The sequence below is a fragment of the Natrix helvetica genome, assembly GCF_964273705.1.
Source record: "Natrix helvetica genome assembly, chromosome: 1".
Lineage (NCBI taxonomy): Eukaryota > Metazoa > Chordata > Lepidosauria > Squamata > Natricidae > Natrix > Natrix helvetica.
This window is the reverse complement of record NC_138548.1, coordinates 374,754,323-374,775,519: the sequence shown is the minus strand read 5'-3', so window position 1 is coordinate 374,775,519 and position 21,197 is coordinate 374,754,323. Positions and strand designations below refer to the sequence as shown.

Sequence of the window (21,197 nt, the reverse complement as noted above, 5' to 3'; positions counted from 1 at the left end):
AAAGTGAAACAGGCTGTTTGCTGCAATGAGGCAAATTGCTGGGAGATAAAGGCAGATTTTTTTCCTTTCTAATCAGACTAAACTGAAACAGTCTGTTTGCTGTTTGCTGCAAGGAGGTAAGTCAATAACTATAAATGTCTATAGAATGTTCAAAGTCTTATTTTTAAAGACTGCTTTATTATTGTTCTAGACAAGTTAACGAAATGAAGAAGCTTTTTAAAATAAATGCTTGATCTGAAGAGGCCCAGTGCTATTGTATCTTCTTTTAAATAGCAGAGAATAACGTATACTTCCAGAAAGCCACATCAATTTTAACATCTGAAATGTAACACCATAAACAATGTATATCGTCTGTACTGTTTGCTGCAAGGAAGAAAATTGCTGGGAGGCAGAGGCAGATTTGTTTTCCCTTGTTTTTCTCCCCAAAAGCCAGGTGTGTCTTATACTTCGGAGAGTCTTATACTCTGAAAAATACGGTAAATGGAGGATGATAGTGTGATCCTATTTCTTTTTTGCAGGGAAGCACGACAGATATGGCATGTCCTTTCCTTCTTGTTCACCATCCAAGAGATCAACCAGAGTCCAAGTATCTTATCGAATATCACTTTGGGCTACAATGTCCATGAAGTTTATTGTAGTGAAGAAATCACTTCTGAAGCCTTGCTAGACCTTCTGTCTTTTGGACAAGCCAACATTCCAAATTATAAGTGTGGAGGAGAGGAGAATCTGCTGGTTGTTCTTGATGAGACAGACTCTGACATCTCCATCCAGATTTCGACACTCTTAGGCATCTACAAAATCCCACAGGTAAAGCTGGAAAAACTGAAAACTATCCATTTCTCCCTCAAAATGCCACCTGAAAACTTAAGATTGTAAATTGAAGACTGGCTGTTATTTTGTCATTTGTATGACTTCTTCTCTAAAGGTCACGAGGGAAAGAAAAGGCAATTGCTTATTTTAGCATCTAATATGCGAATTTGCAGTGGCTCAGTAGCTAAGACGCTGAGCTTGTCGATCAGAAAGATCGGCAGTTCGGCAGTTCGAATCCCTAGTTCCACGTAACGGAGTGAGCTCCTGTTACTTCTGCCAACCTAGGAGTTCGAAAGCATGTAAAAATGCAAGTAGAAAAATAGGAACCACCTTTGGTGGGAAGGTAACAGAGTTCTGTGCACCTTTTGTGTTTAGTCATGCTGGCCACATGATCACAGAGGCGTCCTTGGACAGCGCTGGCTCTTTGGCTTTGAAATGGAGATGACGACTGCCCCCTAGAGTCGGAATGACTAGCATATATGTGTGAGGAGACCTTTTACCTCACCTATGTTCTTAGAAAGATTGGGAAGGATTCAGGGCAAAAGAAGAAGGGGACGACAGAGAATGAGGTGGCTGGATGGAGTCACCAAAGTGGTAGGCGTGAGCTTAAATGGACTCCAGAGGATGGTAGAGGACAGGAAGGCCTGGAGGAATGTTGTCCATAGGATCACGATGAGTTGGACATGACTTTGCAACTAACAACAACAACATGGCCCCAGACAGGTTTTACAGGGTTAACATGACTCATCTGCAATCCCTTCTTTTCATTCAATCCCTTCTTTTCATTCAATCCCTTCTTTTCATTCAATCCCTTCTTTTCATTCCAGATATCTTATGCTTTTGTTTCTCAAGTCCTGAGCAATAAAGACCTATTCCCATTTTTCTACCGGATGGTGCCTGAAGAGGGAATCCAATATTCAGGGATGGTCAAACTCCTCCTTTATTTCAGGTGGGCCTCCATCGGCCTCATTGCTCCAGACACAGACAAAGGAGAGGTGTTTCTGAAAACGTTGACGCCACTCCTGGAAACGAATGGCATTTGTGTCCTTTTCTCACTAACCCTCCCAGGGATAAATCGGTACGAAGCTGATATCCCTTCTGATATCTTTCTCAAGTGGAAACAAATCAATGTCTATATTTTCTTGGTGGAGACACATTCTGGCTTCTTTAGAATGCTTCTTATAGAACGTCTCTTTGATGAGGAAATAAAACCTAAGCAAGGGAAAATATGGATCATTACAGCAATGAGAAACATCATCCTTGAGTTGAAGTATTCTCCTCTCTCTTTCCAGTACACCTATGGCTTTTTTTCCTTCTACCTCCGGACCGAAAAGACAATAAAATATGATGACATGGTTCTCTTCTATGCTTCAGTGGAGCAGTATGTTTATCGAGCTTTTCGCTGTTCGCATTCTAAACATGCCTTGTCTGTGAAAGGCTGGATAAGATGCAGAGAGAGAGAGAAGCTGAAGTCTTTGCCCCAGCAGCAAATCGAAAGGGTGCTTTCCCTCAACGGCAACCGCCTCTACCAGACCATCTGGGCAGTGGCCCATGCCTTAAACGCTGCCTATGCTTCCAGATCCAAGCGGAGGAGGAGGGAAAGTGGGAAGGAGTCGGGAATTCAAACGCTGCAACCTTGGCAGGTATTTTATTTTCGACTCTGATTTCTCTGTCTCTGTAATCATCACCTTGCAAAAAGTCAACTGTGAAATGCTTTGTTATTTGCAATAAAGGAGGATATTTGTAAAATGAGAGGTCCTTGGTGCTCTCTGAGAATGGTTATTTTCTTTGCAGACGTTTCATTATCCAAACTAGGTAACATCATCGGCAGACTGGCACCAATGATGTTACCTAGTTTGGGTAATGAAACGTCTGTGAAAAATGACACCAAGGTGACACCAAGCTGGCAGGAATAACCAACACTCCAGAAGATAGGCTTAAGATACAGAAGGATCTTGACCGGCTATACAGTATATGTGATAACTTGCTCAACAGTAGCAACTCAATAGTAGTAAGAGGGAATCTTGGAGTCCTAGTGGACAACCATTGAAATATGAGCCAGCCGTGTGCAGCAGCTGCCAAAAAAGCCAACACAGTTCTAGGCTGCATCAACAGAGGGATAGAATCAAGATCACGTGAAGTGTTAATACCACTTTATGATGCCTTGGTAAGGCCACACTTGGAATAGTGAATCCAGTTTTGGTTGCCATGATGTAAAATGATGTTGAGACTTTAGAAAGAGTACAGAGAAGAGCAACAAAGATGATTAAGAGACTGGAGGCTAAAACATATGAAGAACGGTTGCAGGAACTTGTCATGGCTAGTCTAGTGAAGAGAAGGACCAGGGGAGACATGATAGCAGCATCCCAATGTCTCAGGGGCTGCCACAAAGAAGATGGAGTCAAACTATTCTCCAAAGCACCTGAAGACAAGAAGCAATGGGTGGAAACTAATCAAAAAGAGAAACAACCTACAACTGAGGAGAAACTTCCTGACAGTTAGAACAATTAATCAGCGGAACAACTTGCCTCCAGAAGTTGTGAATGCTGCAACACTGGAAGTTTTAAAGAAGTGATCGGACAACCGTTTGTCTGAAATGGTATCAGGTATCCTGCCTAAGCAGGGGGTTGGACTAGAAGACCTTCAAGGCTCTCTTCCTACTCTGCTATTCTATTCTATCCTAAACAACCAAGTTCAGAGAGTACCAATGATGCTTTGTTGTTTGTAAAGAAAATCAGGGTATCTGAGAAGAACACACATAATTTCCACTCATACTTATTACTGGCTTGCTCTGAGCCTTCTGGCTTCCTTAAGAAATGGCTTGTTGGCACCTTCTGGTATTCACCGTGACACATTTTGCCTGTCCTTTGTGGGGTCTAGGACAACTTGGCACGGCTAACTCACTGCGAGACAAGACACTGCGGGACAAGAGTTACACTAATATCAACGAAACAGTGGAATATACTTTCTAAAATTTGTCATTCTAGCTACATCCTTTTCTACAAGATTCTCAATTTTACAACCATTCCATAGAGAGTGTATACCTCGGTAAGGATGGAGAGCTAATAGCTGACTTGGACATTATCTACTGGGTGAAGTTTCCCAATAAATCTGTCAATCAAGTCATCTTTGGGAGCATAGAGGGACAGGGATCCTTGGAGTCCAAGTTGATTATTAAGGAGGAAGCCATTGTGTGGCCAAAATGGCTTAACCAGGTGAGAACGTCACTTTCACATCTATCCCATCATTGCCAGCAGCCTTCTGGCAGTGGATTGTAGGACACAACACAGTATCTGAATATCTTTTCCAATTCCTTCATTGCTACCTTACCAACTGTGGTGTACATCTTCACTTGCTGGTTTCTTTAATCTAAAAGGCAGAATGTATCCAACACTTTAACATCTTTATTGGTGGGTTATTGTATTGTCATCGTTAGTTTGTTCACCTTTAATGTTTGTACTGTTGTTACCGTGTTCCTTACTTACTACCGTGTTTTCCCGAAAATAGGACAGGGTCTTATTTTCTTTTGACCCTCAAAATAAGCACTTGGCCTTATTTTCGGGGAGGTCTTGTTATTTTTGAGGTGCAGGAGGCAGAGAGCGTGGTCGCATCATAGCTACTGTTGCATTGCAATATTTTCAGGGAGGGCTTATTTTAGCATGTGCGCTCAAAAGTCCAATTGGGCTTATTATCAGGGGAAGTCTTATTTTCGGGGAAACAGGGTGTAATCAGGGAGGCACCTATAGACTTCTTTTCTTCTCTTCTTTGTTCATTTAGTTAGTTTGTCACTCATCTACAAGATAACAGGAATAAGAATAAACATGAATAGGAACACAGGAAATGGGTACAAATCAGAGGTGGGCTGCTACCAGTTCAGGTGAACCGGTAGTGGAAACTGGGACTGAGTCACCGAACTGGTAGGGACAGCAGGCTGGCCACGCCCCTGAACCGGTTCCCTGGTCGCCCATGCTGTTGCCAGCAGGTTTTTTGCTGCGTGTTTAAAGTTCTGCACATGCGCAGAAGAATTTGCATGCGAATCGGCATTAATGCCAGCAGCAACCCAACCCTGGTACAAATAAATGGGGACAGTAGGACGTTAGGCATGCTAGTGCACTTATTGATGCTCCTAGCCTTTCTCGTACCTCTAGCTCTTTTCTTCTCTCCTCCTCCTCCCCTCTTCTCTTTGCCCCTCCTCTCCCCTCTTTCCTTCCCTCCCTCCCTTTCATTCCCTTCCTTCTTTTTCAATTATTATTGACTGTACATTACAAATAAGGTCTCATGTTCTGCTAGCATTGATCATTCAGAACCCTTTGAGATTCTTTTTAGAAGTTTTGCCTTAGTTTTTGGTTTGCTTGTCTGTTTTTGTGCCTACGAGTCAGTGTTGACTCCTGGAGAAGTCCCTGCAGTTTTCTTGGCGGGACTTTCAAAAGTGGCTTGCCATTTGCCTTCTTCCTGGGGCTGAGAGAGAGGGGAACTGGCCTAAGGTCACCCAACTGGATTTGTGCTAAGGAGGGGATCTTGGATCTCCTGCTCTCCTGGTTGAAAGGCAGATGCTTTAACCGCTACCCCAGACTGGATCTTGCCCTAAGATACTTATAGCTTAAAAACCAACCAAGAGGAACAAAAAAGGGGATAATGGAAGGAGATTAACCGAGAAGCCATTGGCAATTATTCTAGTTGAAGAAAGTGTTGAATACCGATTTTTAGTGAGACCAAGTTTAGTTTCCTTTCCTTAGATGCAGAACCCCGAGACCTGTTCATGAATACAGTGTATCTCTTTTTCTCTCTCTCTATTTAGTCCATGCCTCCTTCCAGGTGTGTTGAAAGCTGCCATCCCGGATGGGTCAAGCTAGTTCCAGAAGGAGACCCCGTCTGCTGCTACAAGTGTATCCCATGTGCAGATGGGACCATCTCCATTCAGAAAGGTGGGAATTCTAGAGGGGTGGGGTTACTGTCAGCCGTATTATCCATCTCTGCCACCTCATTTCTATCCCTCCTAACTGGTGGTTGTATGAAAGCGTGGCCCAAGGCCCAAGTATAATACCACGGGGACATGCAGCATGGAGATGAAGTCACTGGGCAAAGTTGTTGATGAAGATTCACAGTCTATCCAGGTGTAGGAAGTTAAAACCCACCCCTCTCCTAGAAAATGAAATATTTCAGGAAATATTAAAAAGGCAGAATATTTCCCCAAAAAGAGAAGTAGAAACTCAGAGAGGCGGAAACTCTGCCCCCACCCTTTGTCTATGGGCCATTAAGGCATGAGATGGTCTATTCTACATAACAAAGGTAGGATTAACCCTCTACCCATCTCATGGCACTTGGTCAGCCAGCAAGGCAAAGAAGCTTGGGTCTCAAGACCCTCAGCATCTCTGCCTTTTTCTGCTCAGGAGCTCAAGCCATGTGATCCTGTTCAGGAGCTCAAGCCATGTGATCCTGTCCACCATTAAAACCATCTTTCCAAGCAGCCTCCATGTTTCCAGTATCTTTTCCCCCCACTTGGAACTGAACCCAGAGGGGCATTTCTTCCAACGCAGGTAGACCTGTCTGGAAGTTGAGTCATGGCAACCGGATGTTTGAAGCATTTCACTGCTTGCCCAAGTAGCTTCTTCAGTGTGAACAACTTGGTCAGGAGGACCCCATATATGTCATCCAGGTTGATTTCATGTATCACCTAATCTGAATAGGCCTAGTACTCCTGCTTAACAAGCAGGCAGAGAGTCATTGGGATGTCAGCGTTCCAATTCCTAACCCCCCCTTGAGTCGTTAAGTGTGGCCTCCCTGGTGAACCTGTCAAGTGGTCTTAATCTTCCTGGGGACTGATGCAAGAACAGCATAAATAACAGGGGACAGGTTGTGCCTGAGGCCTTCTTAGTTTTTATCTAAAGCTACCTTAGGCATCTGGCATCTCTTTTTCTCCATCTTAATTTGCCGTTTCCTTAAAAAAAAAAGTAAGATGCTGGGAGTAAAATACAGATTCCAGTCAAAGATTATTCTATGAGCCACAGTGGTGTAGTGGTGCAGTTCAGTACTGCAGGCTACTTCTGCTGATCCCCAGCTGCCTTCAATTTGGCAGTTCAAATCTCACCAGGCTCAAGGTTGACTCAGCCTGCCGTCCTTCTGAGGTGGGTAAAATGAAGACCCGTTGGGGGAAAGAGGCTGACCCTGTAAACCGCTTACAGAGGCCTGTGAAGCACTGTGAAGTGGTATATAGGTTGAAGTGATGTTGAGAAAGATTGAGGGCAAAATGAGAAAGGGATGACAGAGGAAGAGATGGTTAGATAGCGTCATCAATGCAACAAAGATGAATTTGAGCAAACTCTGGGAGACAGTGGAGGACGCAGGGGAGCTATGGTCCATGGGGTCATGAAGAGTTGGACACAACTTAACTGAGTGAACAGCAGTAGATGAGCTGGCATATTACTGACAAAAAAGGCACCCAAATGAATGAAACAATGGGTGAATCAGTGAATATAAAATGAAGAATGATTTGGTGTTATTTGTTTTGTAGATGCAGATCAGTGCATCAAATGCTCCAATGATCATCACCCAAACGAAGATCAAGATCAATGTATCCCTAAGATCACAGTCTTCTTGCATTACAGAGAAAGTTTGGGCATCATCGTGGTTTCCTTTGCTTTGTTCTTATCCTTAATCACTGGGTTCATCTTAGGAATCTTTATTAAATATTTGGAGACCCCGATAGTCAAAGCCAATAATCGGGATGTTTCTTACATCATCCTCACTTCCCTCCTGCTTTCCTTCTTGTCCACTTTTCTCTTCATTGGACGGCCAAGCAAAGCCACTTGCCTCCTCCGACAAACAGCCTTCAGCATCATCTTCTCAGGGGCTGTCTCTTCCATCCTGGCCAAAACGATCACGGTGGTGCTGGCTTTCCTGGCCACAAAGCCGGGGAAGAGGATGAACAGATGGCTTGGGAAGAGCTTTGCCAACGCCATTATCCTTTCTTGTTCTGCTGTCCAGGTAATCATTTGTTCCCTCTGGCTCAGTCTCTCTCCACCTTTCCCTGACTCCGACATGCACTCCCAGCCCAGAGAGATCACCCTGCAATGCAATGAAGGCTCTGTCGCCATGTTTTATGTTGCCCTTGGGTACATGGGCTTCCTGGCCGCCATCTGCTTCACGGTGGCTTTCCTGGCCAGGAATCTGCCTGGGGCCTTCAACGAAGCTAAGATGATCACCTTCAGCATGCTGGTCTTCTGCAGCGTCTGGGTGTCCTTTGTGCCTGCCTATCAGAGCACCAAGGGGAAGTCCATGGTGGTCGTGCAGGTCTTCTCCATTTTAGCCTCCAGCGCTGGCCTGCTGATCTGCATCTTCTTCCCCAAGTGCTATATTATCATCCTAAGGCCTAATCTGAATACAAAAGATCACCTGACCACAAAAAGGAAAGATGGCACCTGAATCTGAAACATTTATCCTGAAAGAAATACTCCTTTGAACTGACATATTAGATGCTGCTAAAATAAACAGTTCCTTTTTTCCCCCATTATAGACCTCTAGAGAAGAAGTCATCACTTATGCTGAGCCGGCTAACAACCATTTATTTCCTCTTACTATTTACTTACAAGTGTCTTTGTTGCAGGCTAAATTCTGGTGATTCGTTTCGAGGCCAGCATCCTCTTGCTTATCCTTTTCTGAGCGTGTAATTGTCCTTTTTGTGCTGTGGTGCAGCTTTCTCAGGACTGGGGTGTGAAAATGCTGAAGAAAGGCTTACCCAAAGAAACAGATTGGCTGGACAAAAACTAATTGATGGCGAAAAAGACCATGGCACCTGAATCTGAAACATTTATCCTGAAAGAAATACTCCTTCGATCTGACATATTAGATGCTGCTAAAATAAACAATTCCTTTTTTCCCATTATAGACGAAGAAGAGAGAAGAAGTCATCACTTATGCTGATCTGGCTAACAACCATTTATTTCCTCTGAATCTGAAATCTGAAATATTTATGCATTGGTTCATTTGTTCTGACAAAGCAATGTTTCTTCAAATTGGCATAGGTAAAGGTAACAGTTCCCCAGCACATTCGTGGTAGTCTTTTCTGGCTCTAGGATGTGGTGCTCATCCCATTCCAAAGCTCCAGCTCCAGCTGTCTATGTTGACGCCTCTGTGGCCTATACAAAAACGGGATGAAACTGAATTATTTGGAATTTCTTGTTAAAATAAAATAGCCCTGTGATGATCTCCGAGGAGGAATAGAAAAGAAATGCCTCAAATTGGGAATTTTGGCAAGAATCAATTGCTGTTTATACTCCACCTGTGCTGCAGGGGGCGATATACTCCGAGATGGCAAAATCATCTGAAAACACACAAAAAAAGAGGTAGAACGGTCAGAGCGCCTCACTTAACTTGGACAAAGGACATCAGTTTCCTCAGTCCTCATGCTGCATTCAGGGATGAAATGGTACCAGTTCGGACCGGTTCACCCAAACCAGTAGTAAAAAAATGCAGTATTTCTGCATCAGCTGTGATGTCTGATTTATATTATATTATAATATAAATTGCGTGGCACAGCAGATTCCCCCCTCCCCCCTTTGCAGGTGCGCTGGATTGCAGGCTCCACCCACCCACCTGGCCGTCATCAAATCTATTTTTGATGCTCTGTGCGTGCATGGAGGTGGCGCGCTTGTGCTTACATTTGTGAACCGGTAATGAAAGTAAGTAATAATAATAATAATAATAATAATAATAATAATAATAATAATAACAACAACAACAACTTTAATTTATAAACCGCACCCTTTCCTAAATAGGACTCGGGGCGGTGTACAGTCATATTAAAACAGAATAAATACACAATATGAGCATACTTAACATACAAATGATTAAACAAATAGTTAAACAGAGGAGGTAGGATGTGGACTGTACTATATTTAAATTAAAATACATATAGACATTAAAATACCCTTAAAATACCCTTAAAAAACTACCCAATAAGATGTTTGCCAGGAGGTTGAATGGGACTATAAATCAGTTAAGCCAGCTAATTGGAACAGGTGGGTCTTAAGCTTCTGTCGGAAGGAGCGGAGGTCGGTGGTAGTTCTAATATGGGGGGAGGGAGGTCATTCCAGAGGGATGGGCCCATCACAGAGAAGGCTCTACTCCTGGGCGCCGCCCGTTGACACTGCTTAGTGGACGGCACCTGGAGGAGTCCCTCTCTGTGAGAGCGGATTGGTCGCAGGGATGTATGAGGTGAGATGCGATCCCGCAGGTAACTAGGTCCCATGCCATGGAGCGCTTTGAAGATGGTAACCAATACCTTGAAACGCACCCAAAAAACCACAGGCAGCCAGTGCAGCTCGCGCAGGAGTGGTGTTATATGGGAGTATCTTGTCCCTCCCATGATGGCCCGCGCGGCCACATTCTGAACTAGCTGTAGTCTTCGGGTGCATCTCAAGGGGAGCCCCATGTAGAGAGTGTTACAGTAGTCCAGGCGAGACGTCACCAGCGCATGAGTGACCGTGCGTAAGTTGTCCCGATCCAATAGGGGCGCAATTGGCGCACCAGGCGAACCTGGTGGAACGCCCCCCTTGCCACGGCTGCCACATGGTCATCCATCGACAGCCGGGCATCAAGGAGGACGCCCAAATTGCGTGCCCGTTCCACGGGGGGCAGTTGTTTGCCCCCTATGGCCAGCGATGGAGTCCACTGGTTGAACCGGGGCGCCGGTAGCCACAGCCACTCAGTCTTGGAGGGGTTGAGTCTGAGTCCCCCATCCAGACCCGAACGGCTTCCAAACACCGGGACATAATTTCGACGGCCTCGTTGGGGTGGTTTGGGGTGGAGATGTACAGCTGTGTGTCATGGTATCCAACCCCAAAACCACAGATGATCTCACCCAGCGGCTTCATGTATGTGTTGAACAGGAGGGGCGAGAGGACCGACCCCTGCGGCACCCCACAAGTGAGTGGCCTCAGGGTCGATCTCTGCTCCCCTGCCAACACACATTGCGTCCGGTCGGAGAGGTAGGAGCAGAACCACCGTAAAACGGTGCCCTCCACTCCCATCCCCTCCAGCTAGCGCAATGGGATACCATGGTCGATGGTATCGAAGGCCGCTGATAGGTCTAATAGGACCAGGAGAGAGGAACAACCCCTATCTCTGGCCCTCCAGAGATCATCCACCAACACGACCAAGGCCGTCTCCGTGCTGTGACCGGGCCGGAAGCCGGACTGGCACGGGTCTAGATAGTCGGTTTTGTCCAGGTGACGTGGGAACTGTTGTGCCACCACACTCTCTACAACCTTCGCTAAAAAGGGAAGGTTGGAGACGGGACGGTAATTAGCTAGCTCCACTGGGTCCAGGGAAGGCTTCTTGAGTAGGGGCCTCACCACCGCCTCTTTCAAGGCGACCGGCAAGGACCCATCCCCCAATGAAGCGTTCACAAGACCCAGGAGCCAGCCTCGTGTAACCTCCCAGGATGCCAGTACAAGCCAGGAGGGACACGGGTCCAATAAACACCCAGTGGTGAAATCTAATTCCTACCCCATCCCCACCCCCGGTTCTGTTGGCATGGCTTTGTGGGGTGGGGTGTCATGTGACTGGGTGGGCGTGGCCAACTTTTTTTCACTTTCAGCTATTTTTTAAAGCTTTTTGAAGCATTTTTTCCCTGCCGGTTCAGGCAAACTGGCAGGGAAAAATGCTTTAAAAACCTGGGGGGAAAGCTTCCAACGATCTCATGGCTCACAGCTGATCGGCGCGATCCTCAGAAGCTTTTTTTTTTACTACTGGTTCGCAGAACCAAGGACAATTTATCCTACCGGTATGGCCAAACCAGGCCCAACCCTGGCTGCATTAGATTAGATTTGATTAGATTAGGTTAGGTTAGGTCAGATTAGGTCAGATTAGATCAGATTAGATTAGATTAGATTAGATATTGGATTGGATTAGATTAGATATTCGATTGGATTAGATTAGATTAGACTAACTAGACTAGACTAGATAAAATATTGTATTAGATTAGATTAGATTAGATTCAGTGACGTGCGGTGAGGTTTATGACTGGTGAGGCACTGACACAGTGCTGGGTTTCAAATATTTTTAGACTTGTTGACTTCAACTCCCAGAATTCCACAGTCAGGCATGCTCAGTTCCAATTTGTTTTTGTTTTTCTCCTTTGCTCCTTCTTTCTTTTTCTTTTTCTTCTCCTTCCTCTCCTTCCTCCCTCTCTCCCTTCCTCCCCCTCTCAAACACACACACACACACACACACACACACACAGAGGTTGGATTGGACTATCTCTCCTACCCCTTCCCTCTCTCACTCACTCTCAAAAAAAAAACCCCACACACAAAAGTTGGATTGGATATCTTTTCCAGTGGCTTGAAAGCAGCTCCTCTGCCATCCCCCCACTTCCCCTGCTGCCTTTCCCAAACACCTCCACCATTGCAAATGCAGCCTGCTGTCTGGGTGGGAAATGCCTGGAACACAATAAAACCCACCCACCACCTCCTGCTGGCAGGCTGGGGTGAGAGGAGAGGCAGAGAAGCCGGAGGGGAGCCGAGCCAAGCCTTCCAAAAGAAAGAGGCTGGGGGGAAGTGTGTGTACTACAGCATGGCTCTGCCTGGCTACCTGCCTCCTCCTGTGGTCTCCTCAGTGCTCGCTTGTGCTCTCCCTCCCCAAGTGTAGTTTGATTGCAGATGGAGCCACGTTGCCTTTTCAAACTTGTAATCAGTGAAGCTGGGCTAGATTTTTATATAGTTTTATCCAGCTGTGTGTGTGTGAGAGAGAAATGAATGGGGGCCTGGCGAGGAAGTCACTACACTTGGGGAGGGGGAGCACCAGTGAGGTTAAGCAGAGTTGATTGCAGGTGGAGTCACGTTGCTTTTTCAAACTTGTAATCAGTGAAGCTGGGCTAGATTTTTATATAGTTTTATCCAGCTGTGTGTGTGTGAGAGAGAAATGAATGGGGACCTGGGGAGGAAGTCACTACACTTGGGGAGGGAGAGCACCAGTGAGGTTAAGCAGAGTCATCCATGGTGAGGCAGCAACTAGCTCAGCTTTTTCCTTTTACTTTTTTTTTTCATGATGAGAGTGGTGAGGCTGTGCCTCACCTGCCTCACCTGACTGCACGTCACTGATTAGATTAGATTAGATTAGATTAGATTGGGTTGGGTTGGGTTGGGTTGGGTTTGGTTGGGTCGGGTCGGGTCGGATCGGATCGGATCGGATCAGATCAGATCAGATCAGATTAGATTAGATAGTCGGAAGGGACCTTGGAAGGGAAGTTTGGGATAAACTTGGAAGATGGAGATGGATTTTGAAAAACAATAGAATTAACTCCTCAGGGTGCCGTCAGACAGGCAGTGTCGGCTGGTGACCCCCAGGGGGAGAGCCTTCTCTGTGGGAGCGCCTTCCCTCTGGAATGAGCTGCCCCCGGAGCTTCGCATAATCCCTGACCTCCGGTCCTTCCGACGCGCCCTAAAAATGGGCTTTTCCAGCAAGCCGGCCTGGCCTGTTAATTTTAACGTATTTTAAATGTATTGTTTTTTTAAAAATTCAGTTTCTTTTTTTGGATAGGGATTTAATCTTTTTTAACTTTTGGGATGTGTGTTTTTTAATGTTGTACGCCGCCCTGAGTCCTTTTGGAGAAGGGCGGCATATAAATCCAAAAATACAAATACAATACAAAATACAACCACAGTAATCAGGCCTCTTGCCATCAGGATCCCTTTCTCACCTGTTTCATAATAATCAAAAACTTTCACCAAGGCAGGCTTCAGGCCTTGGACAGGAGTTTCTTGCTCCACTTTGAAGGAGAAACTCTGGCTCAGATTGCTGACCTGCAGACCGAGAGAGATTATGGGATTATTCAAGAAGTGGCCAGAGAAGTGTCTTCTTTGAAGCGTGCAACCATGCATGGGAGAATTAATGGGGACCTTCTACTGGCAGGGCTGTTTCCATGTTCCCGAGTCACCTGATCTCGCAAGACCAAGGACATATTTTGGCCATGTCCATAGAGGAGCTCTGGTTAGCTGACTTCCTCCCAACTACAGAAAGAAAATGAGCACCCCACTACAGGACACTGCCTAGGGACATTTCTGAAGAAAGGGACCAGCCTCAGCTCTCTCCTGGGGATGTCCCTCAGAGAGGCCACCCACCTCTTAGGCAGAAAGGGAAGTTTCTACACTTTCTCAACTGCTCAAGCAGGTGGTCCTATACTGTTTCAGACAAATGGTTGTCCAATCTCTTCTTAAAAATCACCAGTGTTGCAGCATCCATAACTTCTGGAGGCAAATCATTCCACTGATTAATTGTTCTAACTCTCAGGAAGTTTCTCCTTAGTTCTAGGTTGCTTCTCTCCTTGATCAGTTTCCATTCAATGCTTCTTGTCCTGCCTTCTGATGCTTTGGAGAATGGTTTGACTCCCTCTTCTTTGTGGCAACCCCTGAGATATTGGAACACTGCTATCATGTCTCCCCTAGTCCTTCTTTCTCTTAAGCTAAACATACCCAGTTCCTGCAACTGTTCTTCATATGTTTTAGTCTCCAGTCCCCTAATCATCTTTGTTGCTCTTCTCTCAGAAGTCTCGTCATCTTTTTAACATCATGGCAACCAAAGCTAATTTTGTCAAATGAGCTCTATCTTCTTGCAGGGAGGGAGGGTTCACCAGCCCCACTCACCTCTTTCAAATACAGGAGGACCTGGGTGGTTGTAATTTCAGTCCGCTGAATGACAGGATGACGTTCCAGCTGATGAAGAAAGGGAAAATACAATACAATACAATAGCAGAGTTGGAAGGGACCCTTGAGGTCTTCTAGTCCAACCCCCTGCCTAGGCAGGAAACCCTATACCGTTTCAGACAAATAGCTATCCAACATCTTCTTATACACTTCCAGTGTTGGGGCATTCACAACTTCTGGAGGCAAGCTGCTCCACTGATTAATTGTTCTAACTGTCAGGAAGTTTCTCCTCAGTTCTAAGTTGCTTCTATCCTTGATTAGTTTCCACCCATTGCTTCTTGTTCTACCCTCAGGTGCCTTGGAGAATAGTTTGACACCCTCTTCTTTGTGGCAACCCCTGAGATATTGGAACACTGCTATCATGGGAAAAGATGGTGTCCTAATTCAAACTCTTTGGCTTGCAATGAAGAAAAGGAAGGGGAGACTACCAAACCATAGCTGGCATCATCCATGCGGAAGGGGAAAGGACTTTCTCTCAAAATTGAGAGCTTAAGAGCTGTGGTGGTGCAGTGATTGGAATGCAGCATTGCAGGATAATTCTGCCCAGTGGTGGGTTTCTACCAGTTCGCACTAGTTCTCTCGAAACCGGTCGCTCTGCTGTCAAGCAGAGAGCAAACCGGTTCTCTGTTGCTTTGGAAGTGGGCCTGCCCGCCCACCCCTTTGTTATACCTACCTTTATTTCAGCTTTTGAAGCCCAGCTGATCGGGGGCGGCAGATTGAATTGCTGCTCCTCAGCTGTTTTCCTTGCTTTCCGAGCAAGTTTCTTTCAAGTGTGCATGCATGCACTCAGCAAACCGGTATGAACACCGGTAGGAACCCACCACTGATTCTGCCCACTGCCAAGATCGAAACACTGAACATCATTAAATTCTAAATTTTTACGGACACACCAAAGACTACAGATATATTGCTGTGTGCCATGCCAATGTCATTGGAGCCTGAATCTGCGGAGGAAGATGAGTCGGAAGTGGAGCAGATGGAGATCGAGCGGCTCGTGGCTTCGTTGGCTTGGGAGGAAAATGGGGAGAAGCAGGCCCAGTCAAGCCAGAGCCTTTCAGGGACGACTTGTAGGCAGGGAGAAAGAGGGGCAGGATGACCAAGAGAGGCTAAGCAGTGAATATGAGAGACAGAGCTCAGGCAATGAGCAAGGACCACCCGCTCCTGATCCACAAGCATGGAGAGTGGAGAGAAGGCAAGAACAGCACAGACTGACCCAACAACTCGGAAGGAGAGTGCCCTTCCCCTCCTCACAAGGCACACCTGGAGACTGAGATTTAAGGAGACGCTGTTGGGAACAAATGCTGACTTTTTGGAGTGTTGAGTGTCAACATTTGAACTTCCCTGGTTTCCTTGCATTCTTTCTGGATTTGTTGCTTTGCAGCCATGGTGCTCACAGCGCTGGGCTGCACTATTTGCACCCAGAGGCTCCTTGAGGTTTGTGTGTGTGATCACTAGGACTTGCAGGAAACATGGGAGCAATAAAGGGCCAGTTTGAACTGCCAGCTACCTGTGTTACCTCTATGCCGTGCCCTGGGTCATCACACCAATTAGTCTTCCTGCTCTGTTTGTGCAAGCTGATCAAAGTTGTTAATTTAAAGGGTAATTCTTAACCTCTTAATGCCCAGTTTGTTGCCAGGAACAGTAATTTTTTGGAGGGGACAAAAAAGGTCTTTACCGACTTTACAGTGAATTTCACTGGGATGTATCCGGATAGCATCTTAATCTGGACAATTGCCATGTTGGACACCACACGTTGGCCTGTGTAACTGGGAAACCAAGAAAAGGAAAAAAACGTCACATTTTTTAAAGCAAAAGTGCATAACTTAAGAGCAACACGCTGGGGGTTCATAAAGGCTTTGATGAAGTGCCTCCATCCCACTCTCCCATTGAATGGAACTTCTGGAGTGCAGGACATTGGCTTTTCAGAAGGTGGAAGGCAGCCTTTGAACCCTTAGAAGTTGCCCATCCTTGAAGGAGAAGTACTGGCTAGATAGTAAGAAGAGGTTCTCTTCCCCCCCGCCCCATGCAGATGCCCACATACTCAGCGTTGACCCATTACCTGATGTTGATAGCAATATCAAAGGTCTGTTGGGCTTTAGGTCCTGTGCAATTTTGGGGAACCGTCTGCACAAGCAAATTGAATGGTGCCTCCTCTTGGGGTGGTTGGATGTTGTACCTCAAGCTGGTCTGAAAAGGAAGCAGCACACTCGTGTCTATCTCTGAATGGCTGCTGTGAGTGAGATGCATGGATAAGATGTGAAGGGCCCGTAGAGTGGGAGAACCCATCACTTCACAGAGGCAGGGATCAAGGTCCAGGAACTATTCAACCTACAGCAAGCACCACTGGAATTTGTCTGAAGTTAAGCCTCTAAACTGGGTCGCCCAGAGACAGATGATCTTTACCCTTGAGGGTATCAGGTGATACAGCTTGTGGCCACAAGTGTGGTGCTCACAAGGATGAAAACAGAGGACTTGGAGATGTCCCACCAAAAGGCTGAGTCTTCAACCTCCAGTCTCTGGGTAGGATTGTGGGGAAGGCTATCAAAGAACCTTCATGTCAGAGGTTCATATCAGGTGGCACAGTGGTTAGAATGCAGTATGGCAGGCTAACTCTGCCAACTGCCAGAGGTTCGATTCTCATTGGCTCAAGGTTGACTCGGCCTTCTATCCTTCCAAAGTCGGTAAAATGATAAACCAGATTGTTGAGGGCAATATGCTGACTCTGTAAACTGCTTAGAGCAGTGAGTCTCAACCTTCCTAATGCCACGATCCTTTAATACAGTTCCTCATGTTGTGGTGACCCCCAACCATAAAATTATTTTATGTTTTCCGTATTTTTTTTGAAAATAGGTGTTTTCCGATGGTCTTAGGCGACCCCTGTGAAAGGGTCGTTCGACCCCCAATGGGGTCCCGATCCACAGGTTGAGAACCACTGGCTTAGAGAGACCTGTAAAGCACTGTGAAGTGGTATATAAGTCTAAGGGCTCTTGCTGTATCTCCTTCCAGTCCAAAATCTTCTGTATTGATAGATTATTTATACAGATCGTCCTCGACTTACGACCACAACTGAGCCTCAAATTTCTGTGGCTAAGCAAGACAAGCAAGTTAAGTGGATTTTGCCCCATTTCAGGCACCCTTTTTTTGCCACGGTTGCTAAGTGAATCAGTGCAGTTGTTAAGTGAATCTGGCTTCCCCGTTGACTTTGCTTGTCAGAAGGTTGCAAAAGATGATCATGTGACCCTGGGGACACTGCAACGGTCATAAAAGTGAACCAGTTGCCAAGCAACCAAATTTTGATTGTGTGGCCGCAGGGAAGCTGCAACGATCACAAGTGCGGAAAACGGTCATGAGTACATTTTTTTTCAGTGTCTTTGTAACTTCAAATGGTCACTAAATGAATGCTTGTCAGTCGAGGATCACCTGAAAACCTTTTCAATCTGTTCAAGCAATTTTTACAGGCGATGGAAAGCAATTTTCTTCTCCAGCAGATGGCTCAGGAGACTCACCTGCATAAAGACGCAACCGGTCACCTCAGCCGTGTAGTCCCCTGGCACTGAGGGCAGATCTTGGCACTGGAGCAGCAGAGAGTTGGTGCTGTCTACATGGAATTTTCTTAGGACAACATCTCCAGAAGTCAAGGTCACTTTGGCGCCAACTCCGTCCTTGGAATAAGTAAGTGTCCTGTACTGGCAGAGGGCCTGCAGAGCCACGACTGTATCCTGCAAGAGAACGCAAAGCTAGGACATCTTTCTTGGATGACACACCACAGCTGGAATCCTGGGAATTAAGACTCAGTACAACTGGAGGATACAACGGGGAAAACATCAAGTCCATCAAGTTGGTGCAGGGAGTATTAGAGCATCTTCCAAGTATCCTCCGAGAATCTGTGGGGAGACAACGTACCTGTGTAGAAGAGAATCCTCCATTGGGATTCTGTTGGTTGGTCAACCATTTGACGATGGCAGTTGCTGTCGTTAATTCTTCCTGGGAAGGGGAAGGTTCTTTGGCCACGTAAGCAAGGAGAACGTAGGAGGTCATCTCTACCTCGGCAGAGGGAGCGCGGGGGTGGTAGTATGGAAGATCGAGTGTCTTCTTTTGCTTCTCAGGTCTCTCCCAGTGGATGGAGCCATCCTCTTCAGAAAGAAAATGAAGGGTTTTAGCATTGGGTTGCCCCATTCAGGACACACCAGAGGCCTCCAACATTGGCCAAGTATCTTTGGCTTCTCAAGGACATTTTATTGCACTTAACAGCATAACAGAATAACAGAGTGAAGGAACCTTTAGGGTCTTCTAGTCTAACCCCTTGCTCAAGTAGGAACTCCTATACCATTTTAAATAAATGGCTATCCAATCTATTCTTAAAAGCATCCAATGATGGAGCACTCATCAGTCGTTCTATTGGTTTATGGTTCTCACTGTCAGGAAATTTCTCCTTAGTTCTAAGTTGCTTCCCTCCTTGGTTAGTTTCCAACCTTAAGTACCGTAGCTGAAGCTTGGCCCACCATTAATTGCCCAGCCCTCCAAATATTTTAGTATTTGTTAGCCCAGCATATAGATCAGACCAGGAAATCAACTCCCCAGGAAGGCTAAAAGTATCTATATTGAGGCAGGCTCCAATTACATAATCTGGTGATGCTACTAGTTTGATAATGAAACTTCTGCAAGAAAAGGTAGAGCACCAAGGACCCTCATAATCTTTGAAGTCTGATTGTGCTTCTCCTCTTCTTACATCCAGTGAATCAGGGCAGTGTCTGTCCAAACTGCTTCCAAATGTTGTCTCATTGCTCTGGATTTAAAAAGGGTTTCAGTCCCTTTTACTTGAGTAATGATTCTTGCATATTTCCATCAAGATTATCCTTAAGGTACAGGTAAAGCTTCCCCTCGCACATATGTGCTACTCATTTCTGATTCTAAGGGGTGGTGCTCATCTCTGTTTTAAAGCCGAAGAGCCACGCTGTCCGAAGACGTCTCTGTGGTCATGTGGATGGCATAACTAAATGCCCAAGGCACACGGAACGCTGTTACCTTCCCACCAAAGGTGGTTACTATTTTTTCTACCTGCATTTTTACATACTTTCGAACTGCTAGGTTGTCAGAAGTCTTGACAAGTAACGGGAGCTCACTCCATTATGCGGTACTAGGGATTCGAACCACTCAACAGCTGATCTTTCAATCAACAAGCTCAGCGTCTTAGCCACTGATCCACCGCGTCCCTTTTATCCTTCTTACTCTCTGCATTATCCACTTCTTTCCCCAAATCTGGAATCCCTTAATGGAGGATCAGAGGGTCTTGTTGTAATGCCAGGAATTGTGGAATAGTTTTAGTGAAAAGCAGATTAAAATGGTTACGGATAAACAACAACAACAAAAAATAACGTGCAGGGGGAGCATGTTACATATTTCATGTGTAAATTCCATGAGTTCATTCTTTTTTTTAACCTCTTCCCATAGTCCTCAGTTTATGACCATAAGTGAGACTGCTGTTAAGTGAGTTCTGCCTCACTTTATGATCTTTGAGGCACAAGCTTGGATGAGCAAATCTTCACAATAATAAGCGAATTAATTGTCTCCTGCAAACACCACTCCCACTTTGCTCCTATTTATTCCCTATGGGAGGGGCCATTCAGAGTCCCCTTGTGCCTTTACTCCCGAGTCGACCTCTGTTCCTTAATTGTTCCCTTCTCCTGACAGCTCTATGCATACATGCATTGGGAACAGGCTCCAGCTGTTCTTCTGCCTCACTTATCTCCGACTCCGAAGGTAGCTGATAAATGTCGGACGGCCCTGGACCCATCTCTGCCTCTGACGCAGAGCACCCATCAGAGCCTTCCCCAGACTCCAGGACTGGCCCAAGTTCCTCCCCAACCTCCTCTCCGTTCGAGTCTGCCACCAGCTTCTCTGGCAGCTGTCGGGCCACAACACTTACCTTCCTTCACAGCTAGTTTCTGAAGGGAGTCCAACATTTCTTGCCTCTTCTCCTCATTCCCTGCCAGAGTAAAGGCGTACGCCATCAGAGCCTGAAGGTAAACGGGCTTCTCTTCCTCCTGGGCCTCCATCTCCAAGTTGTGCAAGGCACTTTGTACCATAGCGTGCTGCCGTGGGGGAGAAACATGAGGCAGGCAATTTACAAAAACCTGATGGGTTCACAGAAGTTGGTTTCTTTTGGATCCAGATCTTACAATACAATAGTAGAGTTGGAAGGGACCTTGGAGGTCTTCTAGTCCAACCCCCTGCCTAGGCAGGAAACCCTACACCACTTCAGACAAATGGCTATCCAACATCTTCTTAAAGACTTCCAGTGTTGGGGCATTCACAACTTCTGGAGGCAAGCTGTTCCACTGATTAATTGTTCTCACTGTCAGGAAATTTCTCCTCAGTTCTAAGTTGCTTCTCTCCTTGATTAGTTTCCACCCATTGCTTCTTGTTCTACCCTCAGGTGCTTTGGAGAATAGTTTGACTCCCTCTTCTTTGTGGCAACCTCTGAGATATTGGAACAATGCTATCATGTCTCCCCTAGTCCTTCTTTCTCTTAAGCTAAACATACCCAGTTCCTGCAACCGTTCTTCATATGTTTTAGCCTCCAGTCCCCTAATTATCTTTGTTGCTCTTCTCTGCACTCTTTCTAGAGTCTCCACATCTTTTCTACATCGTGGCGACCAGAACTGAATGCTGTATTCCAAGTGT

The 21,197-nt window shown here is 45.9% G+C and overlaps 3 protein-coding genes across 3 annotated transcripts in view; 1 reads left to right on the top strand and 2 right to left on the bottom strand.

The window, feature by feature from the left end:
- Window positions 1-21,197, bottom strand: part of LOC309383785 (vomeronasal type-2 receptor 26-like) — a 261,853-nt gene that overhangs the window by 31,237 nt on the left and 209,419 nt on the right. The window lies entirely within an intron of this gene.
- On the top strand, window positions 391-8,232 carry LOC309384603 (vomeronasal type-2 receptor 26-like; the record flags this gene model as incomplete). The annotated part of the gene is made up of 4 exons (XM_081938303.1): window positions 391-807; window positions 1,638-2,453; window positions 5,609-5,735; window positions 7,322-8,232. The coding sequence occupies exons 1-4, from the start codon at window positions 481-483 to the stop codon at window positions 8,230-8,232; spliced, it is 2,181 nt and encodes a 726-aa protein (XP_081794429.1). The 5' UTR covers window positions 391-480.
- LOC309383752 (alpha-2-macroglobulin-like) overlaps window positions 8,722-21,197 on the bottom strand; it is a 90,992-nt gene continuing 78,516 nt past the window's right edge. Inside the window, exons 28-35 of the mRNA XM_081936592.1 lie at window positions 20,440-20,605; window positions 18,417-18,646; window positions 18,020-18,232; window positions 16,573-16,700; window positions 16,189-16,279; window positions 14,454-14,522; window positions 13,511-13,613; window positions 8,722-9,130 (exon numbers count right to left, since the gene is read on the bottom strand). Of these exons, the coding sequence (XP_081792718.1) occupies window positions 9,078-9,130; window positions 13,511-13,613; window positions 14,454-14,522; window positions 16,189-16,279; window positions 16,573-16,700; window positions 18,020-18,232; window positions 18,417-18,646; window positions 20,440-20,605 (1,053 nt within the window). The 3' untranslated portion in view covers window positions 8,722-9,077. The remainder of the gene's footprint in view (window positions 9,131-13,510; window positions 13,614-14,453; window positions 14,523-16,188; window positions 16,280-16,572; window positions 16,701-18,019; window positions 18,233-18,416; window positions 18,647-20,439; window positions 20,606-21,197) is intronic.